Source organism: Calidris pugnax, unplaced genomic scaffold, assembly GCF_001431845.1.
Source record: "Calidris pugnax isolate Ruff unplaced genomic scaffold, ASM143184v1 scaffold19, whole genome shotgun sequence".
Classification (NCBI taxonomy): Eukaryota; Metazoa; Chordata; class Aves; order Charadriiformes; family Scolopacidae; genus Calidris; species Calidris pugnax.
Window position 1 is genome coordinate 894,444 of NW_015090775.1, and position 20,859 is coordinate 915,302.

The 20,859-nt window shown below is 38.2% G+C and overlaps 1 protein-coding gene across 1 annotated transcript in view; it reads left to right on the forward strand.

Annotated features, from left to right (window-relative positions):
- The window catches only part of ARHGAP21 (Rho GTPase activating protein 21), an 88,073-nt gene that overhangs the window by 48,378 nt on the left and 18,836 nt on the right, over nt 1-20,859 (forward strand). The window contains exons 7-8 of the mRNA XM_014946141.1: nt 7,622-7,651; nt 9,190-11,137. Coding sequence (XP_014801627.1) covers nt 7,622-7,651; nt 9,190-11,137 — 1,978 coding nt within the window. The remainder of the gene's footprint in view (nt 1-7,621; nt 7,652-9,189; nt 11,138-20,859) is intronic.

The window sequence follows — 20,859 nt, forward strand, 5'->3', positions numbered from 1 at the left end:
AATAAAATAACCAAGAAAATCTGTTTTGAGCTGAAGGGGAAGATAGAGGCTAGTACAGGAACTCAGCCAGTTAGGCCAAAAAGTCAAGATTATTAGAACAGAAGTGATATACTGAGAACATTTGATAAAGAAATATTTCAGTAATCCAGTACAGAAAATGCTGGGGGTGAGTTTTGATTGCATGAGTAAGTAGGAGGGAAAAGCTGGGGGGGGTTAAGTTTGGGGTTTTTTTGTGGGGGAGGAGGGATAGTTGTGGGGTTTTTGGGGGGTGGTGATTCTTTTTTAACTCTGAATATGTAGAAATTAAGGAATAGTTCTACCTTTTAGATTATCTGTATGGTCATATGCATCTAATGCAGTTTTGTAGCCATTTTGTTGCCTAATGATCTTGGAAAGGTGAGATTTGTAGGTTTAAAGTTAAACCTTTGTATTTGACTGGGCCAGAAGCTCTTAGGCACATCTTCCCTCTGCTGGTGAAACATGAAGCGCAAGCTTGAGCTGAAGTATGGATGAAAAACAATTGATTTGAATTTAACTTGTTATATCAACGAGTGAGATAATGGGAGCAGAGGAAGACAAAAAGATGATTGTTGCCTTTGGACTAGAGAAGAGCATTAGTAAAAAGAAAATTAAGGTCATTCTCCTGGAGGAGATCAAGGGATAAAGGAAAGAGGAAAAATACCTGTGTGGCGTTCTAGAAAAAACTGGAGATATGTGGAAATAATTTCCAGGTGGCATTTAAAAAAAAAAAAAAAAGTTTCTTTTGAGTTGTAAGATGTGGTAGAATTGTGAATTTTGTATTCCACACTCCTTTTTTGAAATTAAAAAGAGGATTAGGTTTAAGAGTTGGAGGCTTTACATTGCCTCTCTAGTTTATATGAGTTTCTTCTGACAGTTGTTTGCTGTTGGGTTGGTTTGGCCCATGATTGTCACACAGCAGGGATGCCTTTATGGTCCTGTTTGCTATCATACATTTGTTTGGGTAAGAGTGGGCTTGTCTTGAGAACTGTCAGTTCCACATAGCATCTGCCAGGGGAAAGCCTTGAAGAGACAGATGTTTTCTGTACGCAAGACTGAGCATTGCGTGTACTTGGACCTACTGGAAAAGACTTCTCATAGCTGCAGTTTGTTGATGGCGTTCTGTCACAGTTTGTATTTTAATATATATGTTTTTTGGGTGTCAATCTTTGATGGCAGAGTTGCAAACTGTGAAGATAAAGGTGATAAAAATGAATTGCATCATGCAACAGAAATCATTAGTTGTAGCCTGTAGTTTTGTCGCTTTTAGACCACCACAGAGGAGGGAAAATCTTATCACTTCTGAAAAAAACAGCAGCCTTTGAGGCACAGTGTACCACTGTAACTTCAGTCAAAGCAAAAATCTATGCAATTCCTCTGAAGATGGTGATTATTAATCTTCAGCCTTTAGATGTTAGGATCTACTGTTTTCCTGACAAGATGTGGTGAAGAACTTTGCTCTACTCAAAGCTGGACGCTCATGTTTAAAATATTTTCAGAGTAACAGCACAGAATGTTATTACTTCCACTCCCTGTGAAGACAGTAACTTCTTGTTTTCAGCTGAGAAACTGCATACTTTTTTGGTTTGTTTTTCTGTTTTTATCTTTGTGATAAATGCTGTATCAGCTTTTGTGGAAGTCGCATGTCTAAATAAAATATAAACATCAAGGCAAATTGTTACTCCCAAATGAAGTACAGCTCATTTAAGTAAGTGGTAACAGTAATTTCTCTAGTGGTAGTGTAAGTGCAATCTGAACAGTAAATGGTAAGTTACCATGCTCATATTAATAGAGGAAAATCCTAGAATTTTGTCACTGAAGTTGTGTTATTTAAGTTATTATAGTATGTGAAAGAATTTAGTTGTTTACTTTGGCGTGTCATAAATTTTACTCTAAGTATCTTCAAATGGTATCACTTGTAAACTGTTGATGTTATATACTGGTATGCTGTAGAAGCAGAAGGACTCAAAGCACTACTGGATATTGTGACAGGAGGTAATGAAGGGTTTATCTAGTGCAATGAGGATGAAATAGTTCTATTATATTCAGGAATGGTACTGGTTGTAGTAAGTTTTACAGTATTTGTCAGCCTACTCCATGTGGTGATGACTGATGACTAGGTTAACTACATAAAGAACACAGTTGCTTGCTTCTATCCTTAGTTTGCTATTTATAAACTTTGAGTTTAGTCTTCAGAAATATCCATGTATGTCTGTGAACCTCTTGGTATATTGAATTTCCTGAAAGCAGGGCTTTGCATCCATTCATCAGTAGTAACAATGAAGTGGTCCAATCGGCAGGTCATCGCCTTCTGTGGCACTCGCACGCTCGTTACTGAGAAGGGAATTACATGGGAAATCCTGCCATTAGTGAAGCTGGTGTCAGTCACGTTCGTTCACTGGAATGGTCTTGGAAATGTCATTCTGGGGATAGGGAGAGGGTATTTAAAGCATCTCTATCCATAACAAAAAATTGAACTTGTGACAACTATAAATGTGTTAGGATTTTTTTTGCATTCCTCCTCAAAATTGAGATTAGTTTACTTAAAATAATGTTTTTTGATAATTTTGAAATGTTTGTAGGTACGTAAACCATTTTGAGACCATGAGGAGGATGATTATTATTATAATACTATTATCAGTGTTTCAAATTTGATGTATCTGTGTACAATTTCTGTAGCATTCTCAACCTTTTTTGACAGAATTTTGGTATCTTGAAGGTTTTGGTAACACTGACTTTATATGAATAGAAAGACATATTTAGGTTGACTACAAATAGTTCCTTTTCTCAAATGGAATTGCTGTTTTTGTAGCCTTTGGATTACAAATTCAGTACTAAGAAGTTGTCCAAATTGTGACACTGTTCAGTTGTTCAAAAGCTTTTTGTGCTGCACAGAAAATACCAAATGTAAAGGTGCTCCCTAGAGAGTGAAAATTGAAATTGCTAAACCCACTTACAGGTCAGCCTTATTATGACTCTCTTCAGTAGACTTTGTAGTGTCTAACGTGTATGTGTTAGAGTGTCCTTAGTATGGAGGATTTTTGGACCTTTTTTTTGAGGTATGTTCTTGTTGGATTTGCTTGTTTGCTAATCATTCCTTATGCATGTAAAGAAGAATATAGCTTACAAGTCACTGAATTTTTAAGTATTAGGCACTTGAAAATATCACTCTTAAATATTGCATCCCTAATATGATCTACATTGGAGCTGTTCATTTGGAACTTATTTGTAATGTAGCTTATTAGGGTTTATTATATGTAAATATTAATTTGTAAATATGTGTATCTGCTTTGTGTATATAAACACACAGCTGTTCATTTGGAAGGTTATTTGTAATGTAGCTTATTAGGGGTTATGATATGTAAATATTAATTTGTAATTATGTGTATCTGCTTTGTGTATATAAACACACACATGCCATAGGTAGGTAAGTTATCCTGATGTTTCACCTTTTATTTTTTGGCCCTTCCCTCGATACCCTCTCAAAAGTTCATCTTTCCTCACTTTTATCCTACCAAATCATTTCTTCATAGGAACTGCCCCAAAAGATAGCTTGTGATGTCACCACTAAATTTTAGTAGCATACAAATATGTTGAAACATGCCTTAGCATTCCAGGAAGATTCCTGTAGCTTCATTTACAAAAATATTTTATTGGGCATTCTGTAAATAATGGTAAATATGGAAAATAAAGGGGGCTTTTTACTATTGTATGGTTTTGGTATGTTTAGTTCCCTCTTGCATATCTTTTAATTCACATCTTAATCTTTCCTTAAAATGACAGACTATTGAAACTATGTATCAATAACTGAAAGCTGACCACATTGAACAGAAATGTTTCTTTTGTCTATAGATAATAGAAGAACAAAAAAGTCATAGATGAGAATGGCTGGGGAAAAGTGAGTGAAAGTCAATTGAAGCATATCTCTTCCTCCTTCCCCCCCCCTCCATTTTTCTAGTCAGGTTATATGGAAGTTTTCAGTCTATTGGGAGATATGGGCAGAAAAGAAGAGTTTGCTGCTTTGTCATTTCTGATACTTAGAATTTTTGTGGAATTTGGCAGCTCTGAAGGCCTTGTAGTACCCTGAAGTGGCCACTGATGCACCTGTATTTAAAAAATAAGAAAAAAGAAAAATAACTTACATAGGGAAGTGTATTCTAGAATTTTATATGTCCCGGTAGCCTCATGCCTCTGACTACAGGTCTGCCACAGTAAACAAAAGAAAAATAACTTACATAAGGAAGTGCATTCTAGAGTTTTATATGTCCTGGTAACCTCCTGCCTCTGACTACAGGTCTGCCACAGTAAACTTTAACAGTATTGTCTTTTCTCTTTTTTTTTTTTCCCCTGAGACCATCCAGTTGTATCAGACCTAATGGAGCAACATTGCATATGTTAGAAAATACCGTTTGCATCAACTCATCTTGATTGAGACTAATATTTACAAGAAAGACTCTTTACACAGCTTGTATTTGGAAATTAGATTTCTTGGGCTTAAGGCATTAAATTTTATATACTAAAATTTCACTGCCATTTGGAAGAAAGGGTGTGTGGTTTGGGCTTGGTTTTTTTGTTTTGTTTTGTTTTTTTTTTACTGCCATTTGGAAGAAAGGATGTGTGGTTTGGGCTTGGTTTTTTTGGTGGTGTTTTGTTTTGTTTTTTTTGAAATAGTGTTATCTGACTGTAATGTTTGCTGAGTGTCTCAGAATACAATTAAACCACTTGAGCTTTATTACTAACATTCTTGCCAAAGCAAACTATAACTGGAAAATGTTTTATTTTAAGACAGCTGAAAACCTTTCCTGGTGTGCAGTTCCTGTATTTATGCTCAATGTGAGAATAAGTTAGGGCCAGGGAAGAGAGGAATTTAGTCATGAAGAAACATAATCTGAAGCCAGGCTGGTTGGAGAAGGAAGGAAGAAAGAATGCCTCAAGCTCAGTCTTGCAAGGTGCTGGGCAGATTAGCTTCTGATTCATCAAAATGCTTATCTCCAATTTTGCAAGTAGTTTGGTTGAAATCAGTGTTACTCATCCTTTAGTGAAGCGCAGTGAAGCATACTCATCCTCAGTGAAGCATATGCCTCTGTGCTTTTATGGATTTGGACAAAGGGGTGTAGGACATGGTTGGCTAAAGCTCTTGAAAGTACAGTGTTTCCCCATGAGTCTGACTAAGAAGAACCCTTGTACGTAGGTTGGCATTATTCTCATATCAAATGGCATAAAATCAAGTGGGAAAAAAATGTGACCAAAACCCTTCAGCTGAACTTTACACAGTTAATAAAATATCTTGTAGAATGCCTTATTTGCCTAAAATTTATTTTGTATATTGTATGGCATGAATGTATTACCTTACCAGGTAAACCCTTAATGTGCTAATGGTTATACAAATTCACAGTAAGAAATTAATTCTTTCCCATAGGAGTTTGCAAACTTGGTGCAAACAAAACCAGATTGCAAGGTGGGAAAGAAATTGTACCCAATAACTGGAAACATGCTGAGTTCTTACTGTAAGCACAGCAGTTTTCTGCTAGTAATTGCTGCAGAGCTGTTATCCATCAAAGCCCTTAATGTCACTCTAAATTGTTGTATTTGTATGGTAAGCTTTCCATAACTGCCGTTGTTTTGAGAAGGTGGGAAAGAGCTCATAAAACATGAAAACTGATTTTTTTTTTTTATAGTGTTGGAGGTTCTGAATAACTGCTGAGTACCCGACTCCTGTAGGAATTCAAGTGGCTTGACTGTTGTCTGAATCAGGAACATCACTGATCTGGATATTTAAAAAAATAAATTATTTTTTTTTACAGTTGGAAGGGTGTTTTTTTCTTCTTAAGGCTTTTTAAAGACTTAAGTCATACCCTAATGGCTTTTTAATGAGTATATCCTCTGTTGCACTCACTTAGAGATTACTGTAGTATTTCCACATACTATATCATTTGAGGAGCTAAAGGGAGAAGAGAATAATAATCAAACTGTGTTGTATATATAGTTGCAAAATATGTTAAGTATCAAAACAGTGTACAAATGCTAGTAAGTATATTGGAGTACTTCACATTTTTTAGGCTCTAAACCTCTTCTAAAAATTGAACCATCGCCTTCTGGTTAAACCAGTTTAAAAATTTCATGGTAAAAAGGCTGATAATGCATCATTCAGTGTGCCATTATTCAAAAGGGATCGGTGCATTTCTTTACAAGTTGCAGTATTTCTGTGTAGGCCCTTAATCAGAATTATGGAACAAAGATACTTGATATTTCTCTGCGGAAATGTCACAGCTCCTATTTATAAACTTTTTCTTTCTTGGAAGAAAGTTGAGCTTTGTTTCTGGGATTTCTTGGGAAGTGGGTGGGATGAGGTTGGAAGGAGAACTGCATTTTCTAGCACCAGTATCCAGTAACTCTGAGAACTGGCTGGTGTTCCGGATATACCTGCCATCATGGAAACCTACCCTTTACTGGGGGAAACAGGGAGAAACCCTGGCTGATCTCATTTTGGACCCTGTGAGAATGCTGTTTTTGAAGATGATGTTTAATATCTGTGATAAATTTTGTTAAGAGCTGAGAACTGATTTTCATACTTCTTTGTTGTCGTCAGCTACGATCAGATCACGCCAGTTTTGGAATTTGGCCTTTCTGCTGTCAAAGTCAATGACAAATTGTTTGTCATGGGCATGTTTTACAGAAACATAAACGCAGTGTGTTTTATATTGGTGTAAGATGTGCGTATCGCAGGTTTTGAACTCTTTTTAATCAGCTGTATAAAGTAATAATTGTCTTCTGACTGGGGGGGATGATAGGTTTTGTTTGTCTCGCGTGCCAGTAGTCTCTTGCTCTGTTTTCTTAGGTCTTCAGCATCGTTTTCAATTTTTCTTTTCTTCCTTTTTTTTTTTTTTTTAAATTCTTACAGCCTATGAATATCTTAAATATAGATTTATTTAAAGATTTAGAAATACTTATCTTTGTATGTTCCTTTCCTCCATTACATGTGCCAGTGGAAACCTGGCTTCATTTTTACTATGAGTGGAGGGGAAAAAAAAAAAAAAAAAGGGAAAAGAAAAAAAAAACAACAAATCACATGAGTAGAGTGTTTCTGCAGCATCATTCCTCTAATTTCAGATGTACAGCTTGAAAGCAGCTGCAGTCAGCTGACAGCTTGTGGTCATGTTCGGATATATGTGGGGAAGGGGCGTGCTGGTTTAAATGCATAATAAAGCCGTTGTTTCGTCACCAGGAAGCAGGGATGGTAGCAGCCCAGGGGAAATGAGAGACAGTAATGCTGCTGTAGTGGAAGGGAAGTCTCGTTGCACGGAGCCAGAGCTCTCTGCAGGCAGCTGTAGGGATGCACCAAGGCAAAATGGCACAAATGGCTTTTGCTTTTTGTAAGGGTAGAGGATAAATGCGAGGAGCGGATAAGAGCGTGAGATGGACGTGCTCACGAGGAGAGTGAAGTTATTTTTTATGCTCTACTGCCCTTTACCTCTGTTGGTACCTTCCAGGGAAATCGGTGTAGTTGTATTTTTAGCTTGCTGTATCCAACATCAATATAACAACATAATTCTGTCTTTACATCTGTAAGCAGCTTTTACTATGTTTTCCTGTTTTCTGCCAGCTGCAGTTTACAAAGGATGTCACAGCACTGGTAAGAAATGTACAGTAGCCATTTCTCTGATGGTTTTGTAAGGCATGTTTTTCTTAATGATTTGTGAGAAACGAGAATACGAAGCAGCAAGTTTGTTGGAAATGAACTAGATGGTCTGAGCTGAATTTTCTTCATAATGCTAATCTCTTAATTTGTTGTTTGTGCCTGTGTTATTTGGTCGGTTTTCTCTCAGTGTGCTTTAATATTTTTGCACTTCACTAATGCTCGATGTAACGTTGCAGCAGCAGCATTGTAAATGCCTCGCCCTCCTCTCTACTTTGCTCTGTATTAATTTTATGGCTGCACTTGGGCTTTTATAACCTGTCTAGTATTAAGACAGGGCACGTTGATATTCTGGAAATGAGCATGTTATGATTTGGACAGGAAATGCTGTGATACGATACCACGCCTAAACGTGTAAAAGCCCTGAGAAATCATTTTAATCTTCTGTTGCATTGGCAGGCTCTGCGTTGGCTCTTTATTTCATTATGCTTAAACTGAACGAAGTCATGCTAAAGTTTTTCAATTATAGGATATTGTTTAAGTAAGCTGTATGCTTCCCATTGATTTATTATTTTGAGTGTTCTGTTAATTTCACAGTGAAAAATGCTGCTTTTCAAAAAAGCTACAGAAACATGCTGAGTGTAATATAAGCATTTTTCTCAGGAGTCTGGCTCTTAAACATAAAGGTGCGAATAAATGCACTGAGGAAATTAATTTGCTATTTTAGTTTGTGTTTTAATAGTGTGTGAACAGCAATGGGTATGTATGAATTTTCATAGTGTTTGTACCTTGAAGTTAAAAATATATTACAATTACTGTATTTTTGCAGTAAGATTTGTGTGCCATGTACTGACTGTCTCCTATAAAATGTGATGACTTACAGGGTGTTGGCTCACAACAAAGATGTTCCTGCTTCAATTTATTCACTTTATGTTTAGGAACAGTGGCTTTTATGTAGAAGACATCTTAGAGGAGTGTGTGTATGTATATTTGTATGTGCTTCTCGTACACACTACCTTAAGTGGACAGAGTTCTCTTATACACAAAGTGAATAAAGAATTTTCTAGTGCTAGTTGAATTTATTATGCAGTATTTTAACCTGTCGATTGCTGTGAAATTCTGGTTTCCAGCAACGTGAAGCTTAAATGGGAGGAGTGTGTGAAGTATCATGATAGAAAACAAAATTAAGGGGGAGAAGAATACTGTGCTTTCTGCTCATGGATTTGGGGAAACCTGCCTCAGTGCCCTATCTGCAGCATTTCCTAGAATTGATCATCAGTTCAGTTTGTTAATTGTTGAGGGAGGGAATGTGTATGTAATTAATGAATGAATGTAGCGTATGCTTATTCTGTTTCTGCTCACTAAGGGGTTAGAATGCTATTTTTATCTTTTTAACTAACGTTTTATCTAGAATCATAAATAGTGTGAATTTTGTATTTGTGTTCCCTCTCTTGGAGCTCGGTCGTGCAAATGCGTGATGGTGAACTTCTCTATCTCCTTCACTACTGAATACTCACTTATTCTTCTCTCTGCAGGCATATTCCCAAGATGCCTACCTGAAAGGCAACGAAGCCTACAGTGGTAATGCCCACAACATACCTGAACCACCGCCAATATGTTACCCACGCCTGACATCCACAGCTTCTGTTATGGCACAAGCTGGTGACAAGCTACCTTCTGACTTCTCACTGGGGAAACAGCAAGTCAGTAGACCAGTACGGGCATTGACACAGCCAGAGAGGGCCTACAGAATGGAAATACAAGTGCCTCCATCACCAACAGACATTGCAAAATCAAATACAGCTGTGTGTGTTTGCAATGAAACTGTAAGGACTGTTATTGTGCCTTCTGAGAAGGCTGTAGATTTGCCATCTTGTAGAAATAATCATGCTGGTCCATCACACAGGACAGAGGAAGTAAGATATGGCTTAAAAGATCAAACCAGTCTAAAAGCACGGACCACATCACCATCTTCAGTGTCCACTGCCATTGTACTTCCCCAGACTCCAATAACGAGGCCAGTTGATCCAACTGGAACACTAAGTAAAGCTTCCAACTATGTAGTATGTCCAGAAGGAATCCCAAGCACTAGACCTCCTGCTCAAGCCACAGATTCGCCCCCAGTTTCTACTAATCATTACAGTTCTCCAACATCCCACCAGCATATAGACTGGAAGACCTACAAAACTTACAAAGAGTACATTGATAATAGGCGCATGCACATGTATGGCTCCCGAACAATACAGGAAAGGTTAGATAGCCTAAGAGCAGCTTCTCAGAATACAACTGATTATAACCAGGTGGTGCCAAATCGCACTGCTTCACAGGTACGGCGCAGGAGCACCTCTCACGACAGGGTTCCACAGTCTGTTCAGATCAGGCAGAGAAGTGTATCCCAGGAAAGACTTGAAGATCCTGTGTTGATGAAAGAGTGGCCAAGAAGCGCTTCACAAGATACTTTAACTTCACCTTCAGTTAATGCTAGGAATCACAGAGCTCGGTCATGGGATTATCTCAGCAAACAGGGTGAAGTGCTAGAAAATTTTCATTCTGAGAATATGATTGCAGATACTAATGGAGACAGGAGAAAGACTTACAAGTGGACAGGGTTTACTGAACAGGATGATCGGCGAGGTATTTATGAGAGATCTAGGCAGCATGCGTTTCATATGTCCCTTCGAGGTCAGAATTTTCCTATGGCTCCAAGTGCTTATATTTCAGACAACAGGAGAACAGGTAGTAGAGCTTCTCTGCCTGGTTCTCATTTTCAGAAAGTTCCACCAGATATAAAAATGTTGCAGTCTTCTCGAGATTTGCAAACGCCAGGGGGAGTTTCAAAACCTACAACTGTTTCACAAGAGAGATTGTCCCTCACACCAGCCAGAAGTTCTAAAAGTAGCTCTTTGAAGAGCTCTGCTCCCTATGCAGCAAAACCATCGTTTCCCCTTAACCAGGGCCTGGATACTATTGCCAGCAAAGACCAAAGAACAGTAAATCACCTGCATCAGAGTGGTCTGCTAAACCAACAGTCAAGGATCCGAGCAGAAGGTGCCCCAGATCACAAAACAGAAAGTGGCAAAACCATCCAGCCCTCCTCTCTGTCTCCAGCTTCCACCAAACTTGTTCAGCCGACGAGTGAGAGTTCAACTACCTCTGACAACGTAGATGGTTCCATCAGACACAAGGTTCATGATTTTGAAAGGGAAGATGTTCGTGAGCCTGAAATTCTGCAAACGGATGTTAAGGAAAATGACAAAGACACAGTGGTCATGCGGGACAAATCACCTTCTGGCCACCAAACTCCACAGCCTTTGAGGCATCAGTCCTACATTCTTGCTGTAAATGACCAAGAGGCAGCCTCAGACACTACCTGTTGGTTACCTAATGATGCTCGGAGAGAAGTCCACATAAAAAGAATAGAAGAAAGGAAAGCATCAGGTTCCAGCCCACCTGGTGACTCCTTGGCTTCTATTCCATTTATTGGTGAGTTAAACTATTCCAGTGTACATCAAATGCTTTTCTCTGCTAAAGATGATGGAGAGCACCACGCCAGGTAGCTGACTGCTCTTCTTGTAAACTGAGGTTGAGGGCCATTGGGTCTCTTTTCTCATCTAAAATGCTATTAGGCTGGTAAAACTAAAAATATTCTTCAGTGGAGGAAAACAGATGTTCTGTTTTGTTTGGAATCCTGGAGGATCAGTGTAAAGAAAGTCTACAGTGACATAGTATTTTTCTAGAATTTTCCTTAGTCCCCAGGAGAAGTCTACATTATGTAACTGTGTCTGGATATCACTCCACATAATGCTCTGGTGTTCTTGATATGGACAACTAGTATTAGCAGCACCTTTCAAAATATTTTTACTTCTTTAGTATAAAACATATTTGGAATCTGCTAAAGAGAGAATATGGATGCAAATCTGTGTAAGGGTGATCTGTGAAAAAAGTTTGTCAGCAGAATAGGTAAGGTGAAAGCTTTCTGAGACAGATACGGTATAGAGGAAAGCTGTTTCAGGTGAAAGGATAGCAATAAAATGAAGTGAATTTGCAAGTTAATATGCTAATGTGGATATGAATTAAAGGGTTTGTGGAAGCAGAACGTGAGAAGGCACAAAGGTTTGCCTGTGGACTATGACAGAAACAGAATTGGAACTAAAGGGAGCTTACAGAAAGGGAGCTGAGCACTTTTGAGGTAATTTGGAAGAAAGGAGAAACTCATGGAAATATTGTAAGTGGTAGAAAAAAATAATTGAAAAAATGGTTTTGGATACGTGAGGAATTGGAGTCATCCCCTGAAGAGAAAGCTTTGGTGGCAGAGCATTTTTGTTCTACTCAAGTAGTCGATGCCTTTGTCATCTTTGCCCCACTGTGGTTGTTGAGTTGGATTTTCTTTTGTTGTGGCTGGTTTAATCCTTTGGAGTCTAGATGTCTGTGGACTGTTTTCCACATGGGTTGATTTATAACTGACTGTGTGTTCTTGAATTTAGTATAAGAAATATTAGAAAAATACTGAGTCTTGATTCTCAAACTCATGTATGTGAGAAACGACTCTTCTTCATACTCTTCAGGTTTTTTTTTTACAGATTAGGTCAAGGGGGTTACAGATGCATTGTTTTAGCACAATTGTCTTCTATTGAGATCTGCAGCAGTGATTTTTTTCCCTAGGATTATCTGTAGTAACTGCTGCTAGTTTAAAGTAAATAGCCAAAAATAGTGAAGAAATTTTGTGTGCATCGAAGAATAGAAATTATATAAAAGATGCAATAATTCTGTTCTGTTGACAGAATTTTGTTAAGACATAACAAAAATGCTTTCTTAGCTAGCAGATTATTTTTATATTGGGTTTTCCTTTTTGAATGAGAGTTGAGTAGACTTTTTTTGATTACTGGGTGCATCATTATCCAGTGTAATTTTGGATTATTCTTTGGACCTTGTCAGTCTTTGTTTAAGGATTAGTGCAAGTTTGTAAGGCATGTACCTGATCTTTGTGCAGTGTTTTTTAATACCATGCCTAAAATCAACATTGGGCACTGGATTTAAGTTACGTGTGGTGTTTGTACTCACTTGCTGGAAGGTCTCTCATCCCATACACTTTAATGTTGTGTAAAAGATCAAAATTGTCAAAATCAAGCCCAACCTTTTCTGCACAATCTCCTGTCTTGATTTTGACAAAGACTTGCCATGAACTCTTTCTCATGTGTCTTGCTTCTAGATTTTAGGGAAGTGTGATGATTAAAGTTCAAAGAAGCCTTGAACATGGCAATTGTACTGCATTCTGGTAGCAGCCGAGCAGCTCAGAAGAAACTAGGTTGTAACTCTCCATTGCAGCCATTTGGCACAACACCACATGGAATTGTGTGAATTCTTACAAGCTTCTTAGCCTCCTGGGCTGAAACCTCCTGAATACTCTAGAAATATCAAAAAGTGGTGCTGCTAGAGCGTGGGCACAGTTCTTGTGCCTGTCTTCCTAGCAAGGAGTTCTTGTGCTGGTACAGGTGCTGTGGAAAATTTCCACCACAGCTTCAGCACATTGAAGATGAAATAACCCTCTCTGAATAGGAAGAGCATCAAACACCATTAAGAGTGGGCATCTTCCGAAGCTAGAATTAATATGCATGGTTCTAACTTTGCTTGTTCCACTATCATTATGCCTAATTACAGCTTCATTTGTTAAAAGCCGTACTTAATCAGGCAGATAAAACCCCAGATCTACTTTGAAACTCAGTTAAAGGCTATTTAACTCTTCTGAAGGAAAATAACTTGGATTTTTCTGTTTCGTATTTTAATGTGGGTGTTTGTTGTTTGATTTTTTCTTTTTTTGCCTTCTGTCTGATGATGTTACTTTGAAAAAAGGCATACCTCATTGTTGGCAACCTCTCTGCTGCCCTTATGTTTACATCAGCATAATTGGTTTTTGCAGTATTAGGTTTTATTAGATACGGTTCATTTCATAAATGCACCTATTGAAGTTATTTGTACAGTAGATTTCTGGAGTAGTGTAAAAATGTAAATTTTGGGGGAATAAATATCTTCCAAGGTTACATATCATTGACATTTTAAATACTTTGTGGTCTGTTTATTTTTGTTATCGCTTTCTGCTCATTAAAAGTAGTAGATAAGGCCAGACCATATTTTGGTAGAAATTCAGCCAGGAACAGTTGGCTTCTACAGCAGTGTTTTGTGACAAACCTGCTCTTGAGTATAGCACAACATCAGGATGATTTTAGAGCATCTCTTTGTAAGTAGCACAGTGCCCTGGACCACAAACAGAAATCCAAGCAGTTTCCATCGAGCTGGTTTACAACAGATTCTTGCAGAGGTTATGGTGGCTCGCTGAAGAACTGCCTTTTGACACTAGACCTTTCACAAAAGGCCGTTCTGAAGCAGGGAGATTAAATTTTGGTTTGCATTTGCTAATACAAATGAGAGATCTATTCAGGGCAAACCTAGTAGGTAGATCTTTTATAGGAAAATAGATTTATTGGAAAAAATTAGGCAAGATATTGTGTGCTCAATCTTTTCTTCAGATAAGCAGATGTTCTTGGGGGATGAGGAAGCTGCCAGTTTTACAGGAAAAAATACCCTGGTACTGCAGGCTTCAGTACTTTCCACGTGCTACTAAATGCAGGGTGTTGTGGTTGGCTTGGAAAGCTGCTGTTTCTATTTCAGGTCCAAGGAAAGGCTCTGTTCTTGTAATGCTCTCTATTGTTTGAAACTATACCAGTTCGTCTAACGAAAGGTTATTCCTTTTACCCAGAAACGGTCTCACCTGTTCTCTAAACCAGTAAAAATGCCATTAGCTCTATCGGTGACTATATTAGTAATGGTGGTGTTTAATGCACGTTTATTCAGACTTGTAAATTGTACCCAATTCCTCTGTTACAGAACAGCAAATGATCAATTTCTGACCCACTGGGTAATTTTGGATGTGTTTACCTGCCCTGGGGTGGAAATTGGAATGCTACATAGCATCTCTGTAACTACTGAGGAAAGATTGATTCAGAATATAGGAATTTTAATGCATTTCTTAGTCATAGATGTCTAGTGTGCATGTTTGAGATTTGCAGTTAGCTTGAAGTTATTTTTTCCTTCTTACACCATTTATTGAGAGCAGAAGGCAACTTAAAAAAAGGATGATCCAACTCACAGATTGAGTTGAATGAACCACTCATATGAATGAAATGGAGAAACTGCTTCAATATTTAACCTGATTGCAGTATTGCCTAGCTGCCAGTGCAGTTTAGTGCTTTGGCCATTACTATTGGGTGAATGTTCTTCCCAAATTTGCAGTGGGAAAATTAAGTTTAAATGGGTATGTTTTAAAATACTTAGCCTAAATAAACATCATCTGGAAGTTTAAAGTTCTTTTCAAATCCAGGAAGTTTATAGTCATCCTGTTACAGAGCTTTTCTTTTAGGCATGCAGTAGCATCAGAGAAGGATGAAGACTTTTCCTCAGAGGTGTGATCCCATTTTTGAAAGTATCTAGTACATCCTTACCCTAGAAAAAATTTAGGTCACTTCATTCCACTATTAATTTGTGAATAAATGAGAGAAAATTAGCCAGATAAAAATATTTGACCAGACTTTGATAACACCAAAGTGTTATAAAAGTTAGATGAGTGTCCTCTCTCTGGCTGAAATCGATACCTAAGGAAAGGTATAAGAACAGGGCAGGAATATATGATACTTAATGTTAGTACTTTGTATTCTTCAACCATTTGCATTTTACAACATTCCCAAGCCAAATGTGATTTTAAGTGCTCCATAAATTTCTCCATTCTCTTTTTTACTACAGTAAAATTTTGCTCTCCAATATCCTGTATTGATTTAAATAAAGATTTGCAAGGAGTTTCACAGCTTTTTTTAACAACATGCTGTTCCCTGTTTTTTTAAATGTGTGTGTGTGTTTCTAAAACCTGTCTCCTGCTGGCTGAATTTCTGAACCAGATGTCAGAAGTCACCCTTTCCACGCGGCTCATGGTTTTGTCTCTCTATTGCTTCTAGCCTTAGTGCAAACAACCATAGTGATTTCTGTACTAGTAGTCAAGAACACTCTGCTTTTACCTTTCTTTAAGAGCTGATCCTCATGCTGCTTTTTGAAAAACTAAAAAGTTTTTTTTTAATTGTGTTCCAATATCTATTTTTCTACAAATTTATGTCATAATAAAAGTATTTGGGTACTTGTTGAGTAACCGATAGGATAAATTTAGCTGTTTTCTAGTGAATTCTGCTCAACCTTCTTTAATTCTTTTTTTGTTGTTGTTTTGGTTTTTGTTATCAAATATTCATTCTTTTGAAGCAAATTAAGGAGCTAGGAAGGGAAGCATTCTAAAGCACTCATCGTTAGTCAAACTTTTCAGCCATCTTTATTGTACATAGGCATTCTTCTCTAATGCTGGAAGTAGAGGTGTATGGGGTTTACCTTATCAGTACCTACCTCTAAATGATAAGTCTCGTACATAACTCCAAGTATTTTATTTTTGAAAATATGAGTTTACTGCCTTTTTTTAAGTGAAATACATGCCGTACCTTTCCATCTTTATGCCTCACTCTGCAGGCTTCTTAGGCTCCAGTACAGAAGAGGGCAATGTGAATGCAGGCATACTCAATGCAGTTATATTCCTGAAACTAGAAAATAAGTTGATACACTTGCACAATGCTCTATGAAAAGAGTTATGATGGCAGGAATAGTGAAAGGTTAGGAGAGACAACGAGGAATATTCTCCTGTGCAATAAAGAAATAATTGAAAGAATGTACCGATTCTTTTTTTCTCCTCATTGGAAGAGATAAGCATCAGGCAGAGAAAAATGCAAAACCTCAGAGTTCTGCAGCAGAGATTGTGGCTTGTCAACCCAAAATGTGTGCATACCTTAAGGGCAAATGGTAGCTGAAAATAGATGGTCGATATGGCATGTTTTAAGGAAACTTTAATTTTAGCAAAATCTGTTAGCAGTCAAGATGAATATGAAAATCTTCAGCCATTCTGATTTTTTTTTTCTACAAGTTACTGCCTAGCTATTCCAAATTATGAATATATAAATGTAACTGCAATAGAAACTAGAGCTGACAGATGTTCATTTTTGAGGGACTGTTGCTTCCATTATTTTAGCGATAGCATTGGCACAGCTTTTAACATGTCATCATTGTTTCTAGAATAAGCATCGGTCTTCTATTTTTTTCAGGGTTTTACAGTGTGGCCTGCCAAATCACTATTGCTTCAGGCTGAAAATTTCAGTGTTTCTTATCCAAAGAACAATTTTTAAATCATTGTGGTATTCTGAAGTATAGCAGCCAAAACACAAAATTAAAAATTAACGTTTTAAATACTGTTTAAATGCTTCAGTAACTCAGAAATCCTTTTTTAAAATTAAAACTTAAAATTTGAAGTCAATAATTCGTAACATCTAGAAGAGTTCTAATTGAGTAGAAGCATCAGATTTGTTTGGTAATGGGTAATATTTTCAAAGCTTAATAATCCTTATTATATTATTATAACTTAAAATAATAATTGCAGGTATTTAAGGAATGCCATCAGGGGGCTTGGCCAAAAAAAAAAAAAGTATATTGAGAATTGTACTTTTTTTAATGTAGCGGGGTAATAATGTGAATAGGAACTTTTAAAATTGCCTTGTATTACTTTGTGTAGAAAGATGGTTAGGCATTTGTTTAACACTGAAATAAGCAACAGACTGCCATAGCTAAGGTTTTCAGAATAGTCTCACATGAAGAATAACCTTGGGAAGCCCTTTTCTGTTTGTGTGAAACTCGGTCAGTATAATAAACATATTATTTACATGAGTGCGTTAGCAGAGGACTGGATTTGATGATTCAGGAGGCTTGTTCCAGTCCTGTGTTTCTGTGGCTTACAGAAATGAATGTGCTCAGCATGCAGACGTGTTTCCATTATATTCTTTTGGCTACAAGAGGATAATTACGTAAAGTAGATATATGAAAAAGTTCTTTGTAAAGACAATCGGTGTTGTCAGTGCTGGAAGTACTTAAAAACTAACAAACAAAAAAAAACCTTTTTAAAGGTTCTTTTTTTTGCAAATTGAGGTAGGGTCTCATGATGAATCCAAGCAATGGCATATCGTCTTTCCAAATCATGTGTTTTAGCCTTGGAAATCTTTAATTACTGGAGCTTGTACCCTTGCAGGTTAAAGTATAAGATGCAGCAGGTTTTATTTCAAGATCTGTAACAAAAAGTCACTGCTGTAGGGTATGTATTAGTCCTTTATGGTATCTTGTGTGATAGCAGGGTTGGTCCCATGTAGTTTATTTTTGATTGAACAATTCATTTTTCTTTTATTGGCTATTTCTGGCCTTCTCACTTTTCAGGTGAAATTGTGTACACGGTCTTTTTATTTGATTGGCTTCCTGACAGGCTTTTAAGAAAAATGGTCTATATCACCGTGTCTGTGCTTACCTTAAATTCAGCTGCTTTTGAGGTTTCTTGGAGATGAGGAGCCTCTGAGAGAGACCTTTTTTTAACTTCCTTGCCTGTGTGTGGATGAAGATCCTTTTCTACCTCCGGTATCCTGTCCACCCTCTGGGCTGTCCTCCTTCCTGCTTCTCACAGGTGCCTCTTCCTCGTGGCCTCTGTCCCCCTGCTCTGCTGTCCCTTGCTCCGCTTGGGCCTGTCTCAGCAGCCTTTGCCTGACCCCTCGTGTCCCTCCTGCCACCGAGGTGAAGAAGGTATGGACCACCGAGGTGGCCCCCATGGCTGTACCATAAGGGCAGTGCTGCCTGTAGCAAGCTGGAGCAAATCTGAACTGAGAGGCACAGAGGAAGTGTTAGGCATGGGACTGTATTTCAGAACACTGTGAGGCAGGTTGTGTGTTGTGACGGTGCGGCGCCTCTCCGGTACCGTGTCCTGTGAAGTGCTCGGGCAGGCCAAGTGTGCAAAATGGGTGTTCACAAAGGGTTGGAAGTGAAGGAGAGCCTCTAAAGCCAGTGTTGCTGCAGGGTCTGTTCGTGGCGCTGACATGTCCCGCCTGTCCTTCAGTGAAGATCTTTTTTAATTCTTCTAGTGAATGCTTGATAGTTTTGTGTCATCTTTTCTGCCATAAGCAAATGGACTTGCTGTGCAAGGTTCATTCTTAAATTACACTCCAAAAGCCATAACCTATTCCTTGAGATTGTTTGAAAGAATTATTGAAGAAATAGAGGGTCAATGGTTGAAAATCTTACTGTAATAGCTGCCAGGTAGATGCCATCTCAGTATATGGAAACCTTCACATCTTTGTCTCCGTTACATGAAGATAACATTTTTAATTACTCTTTTAGCCCTTTACTTTGGAGACAGGAAGCAGACTTACCTCCCTGTAGCCTTCTGCAGAAGGCTGAGCTTCTTACAAAGAGCTCACTGTTACAATTTCACAAGACCTATGAGTATTGCATTAAGTACTCCAGCGGCATCTTTACGTACATACCGAATCCAGGAGTTGGATGTGGTTTTCAGGAAGTCAATAACGCTAAAGCACAGTTATCCTCATCAATGTATGCAGTTTGGGAAGTTGTATGTTGAGTGATTTTTTTTGTGTCTGAGGGTGCACGCTGTTTCAACATTCTTAATGAGAAAAGCAATTTAAAGCTGTTTTAAGTGTGTGTTGCTACACAGCTATTACATTTTTAAGATTCAAATCTTTAAATCAGATAATAGTCTTTGATAAAATATATACTTGTTGAATCAAGGTTTGTAGCCACATATTCATATTGTCTGTTTAAAATGTTTAAATGGTATTTTAAACGGTAATGGGGTCTGCAATAGACTTGCTAAATAACACAATTCCTTCTTACAGTCTGATGTTGAAATACCACTTTGCAAGACTGCCGTGTTGAAAGGGAAATAAATATGAAAGACGGCTTCAGCATTGGGAAGCTAGTTCTTTCCAGTCACTTTCTATTACCAGTGAAAAAAGATTGGGCAATCTGAATCCCCAGGGGTTGGTGGGAGAAATCACATTTCTCTGTTAATGATACAGTCCAAGCACCCCTAATGGTTAGCCTCTTTGGACTAAGTCTGTGAATTCGGTCTCCATGTTTGTATGTTGAGATTCAGTTAACTAAGCCATTTCCTTAATAAAATTAAAACTAAAAAACCCAACCAAAAAAAACCCCAATACCCAATAATACCAAACAAGACCCACAACCATAACCAACTTGGATAAACAGGAAACTCTGAAGACAGCTCCAGTGTGACTCAACCCATACACATCCATCTGACCTAGCGAAATGCATCTGAAGGTGTTGAGAGAGTTGGCTAATGTCATTGCAGAGAAGCTGTCTTTCATCTTTCAAGGATCACGAGGACTGGGGGAGGCCCCCACTAACTGGAAAAAAGCAAATTGTGCACCCATCTTGAAAAAAGAATGGAAGCACAATCCAGGGGAGGCAGTTGGTCAGCCTTATGTCAGTCCTTAGGAAAATCATGGACTCGGTCCTCTTGGAACTTAATTCTGGACACATGAAGGAGGTGTATGGGAATAGCTAGCATGGATTTACAAAGGGTAAATAGTGCTTGACAAATGTGATTGCCTTTTGTAATGAGGTGACTAGTCCTCTGAATGAGAAGAGCACACAAGAGGGTCAGCAACCTTGACTTTAGCAAGGCTCTTGACCTTTTCTGCGACACCATCCTTGTATCACAGTCTAGATGGGTGTACTGCTGGATACGTAGGAAAACTGGATCATTGGGTATAAAGGGTAGTGGCTAAGGGGTCATATTTTACCTGGAGGCTGGTTACAAGTGGCATTCCTCAGGGTCTGTCTTGTTTAATATCTCTATTGGTGGCATAGAGAGGAGATGGAATATGCTCATGAAGTTTGCAGACACCACCAAAGTAGGGAGTGCAGTCAATACACACGAAGGGGTGTTCAGACGGACTTAGTCTTGAGCAGATGGTCTGATAGGAACCTCGTGAAATTCAAGGATGAATGCCAAGTCCTGCTTCTGGAATAGGCTAACCTCCTGCAGTGGTACTGACACCTCGATGGTGAAGAAGACTAGCACCATCCAGGGCTGCATCAGTAAGAGCAGATATTGCTAGGATATTGCGGGACGAGATCATTCCCCTCTGTTTGACACTTGTTGGACAAAAGCCCTGGATAGGGGACCTTCCAAGGTTTGCTCCCACCTGAATAATTTTGTGGTTCATTTAAATTATATTTAAAGTTCTCAAAATCTGCCCCCTTTTGTGTCCAAG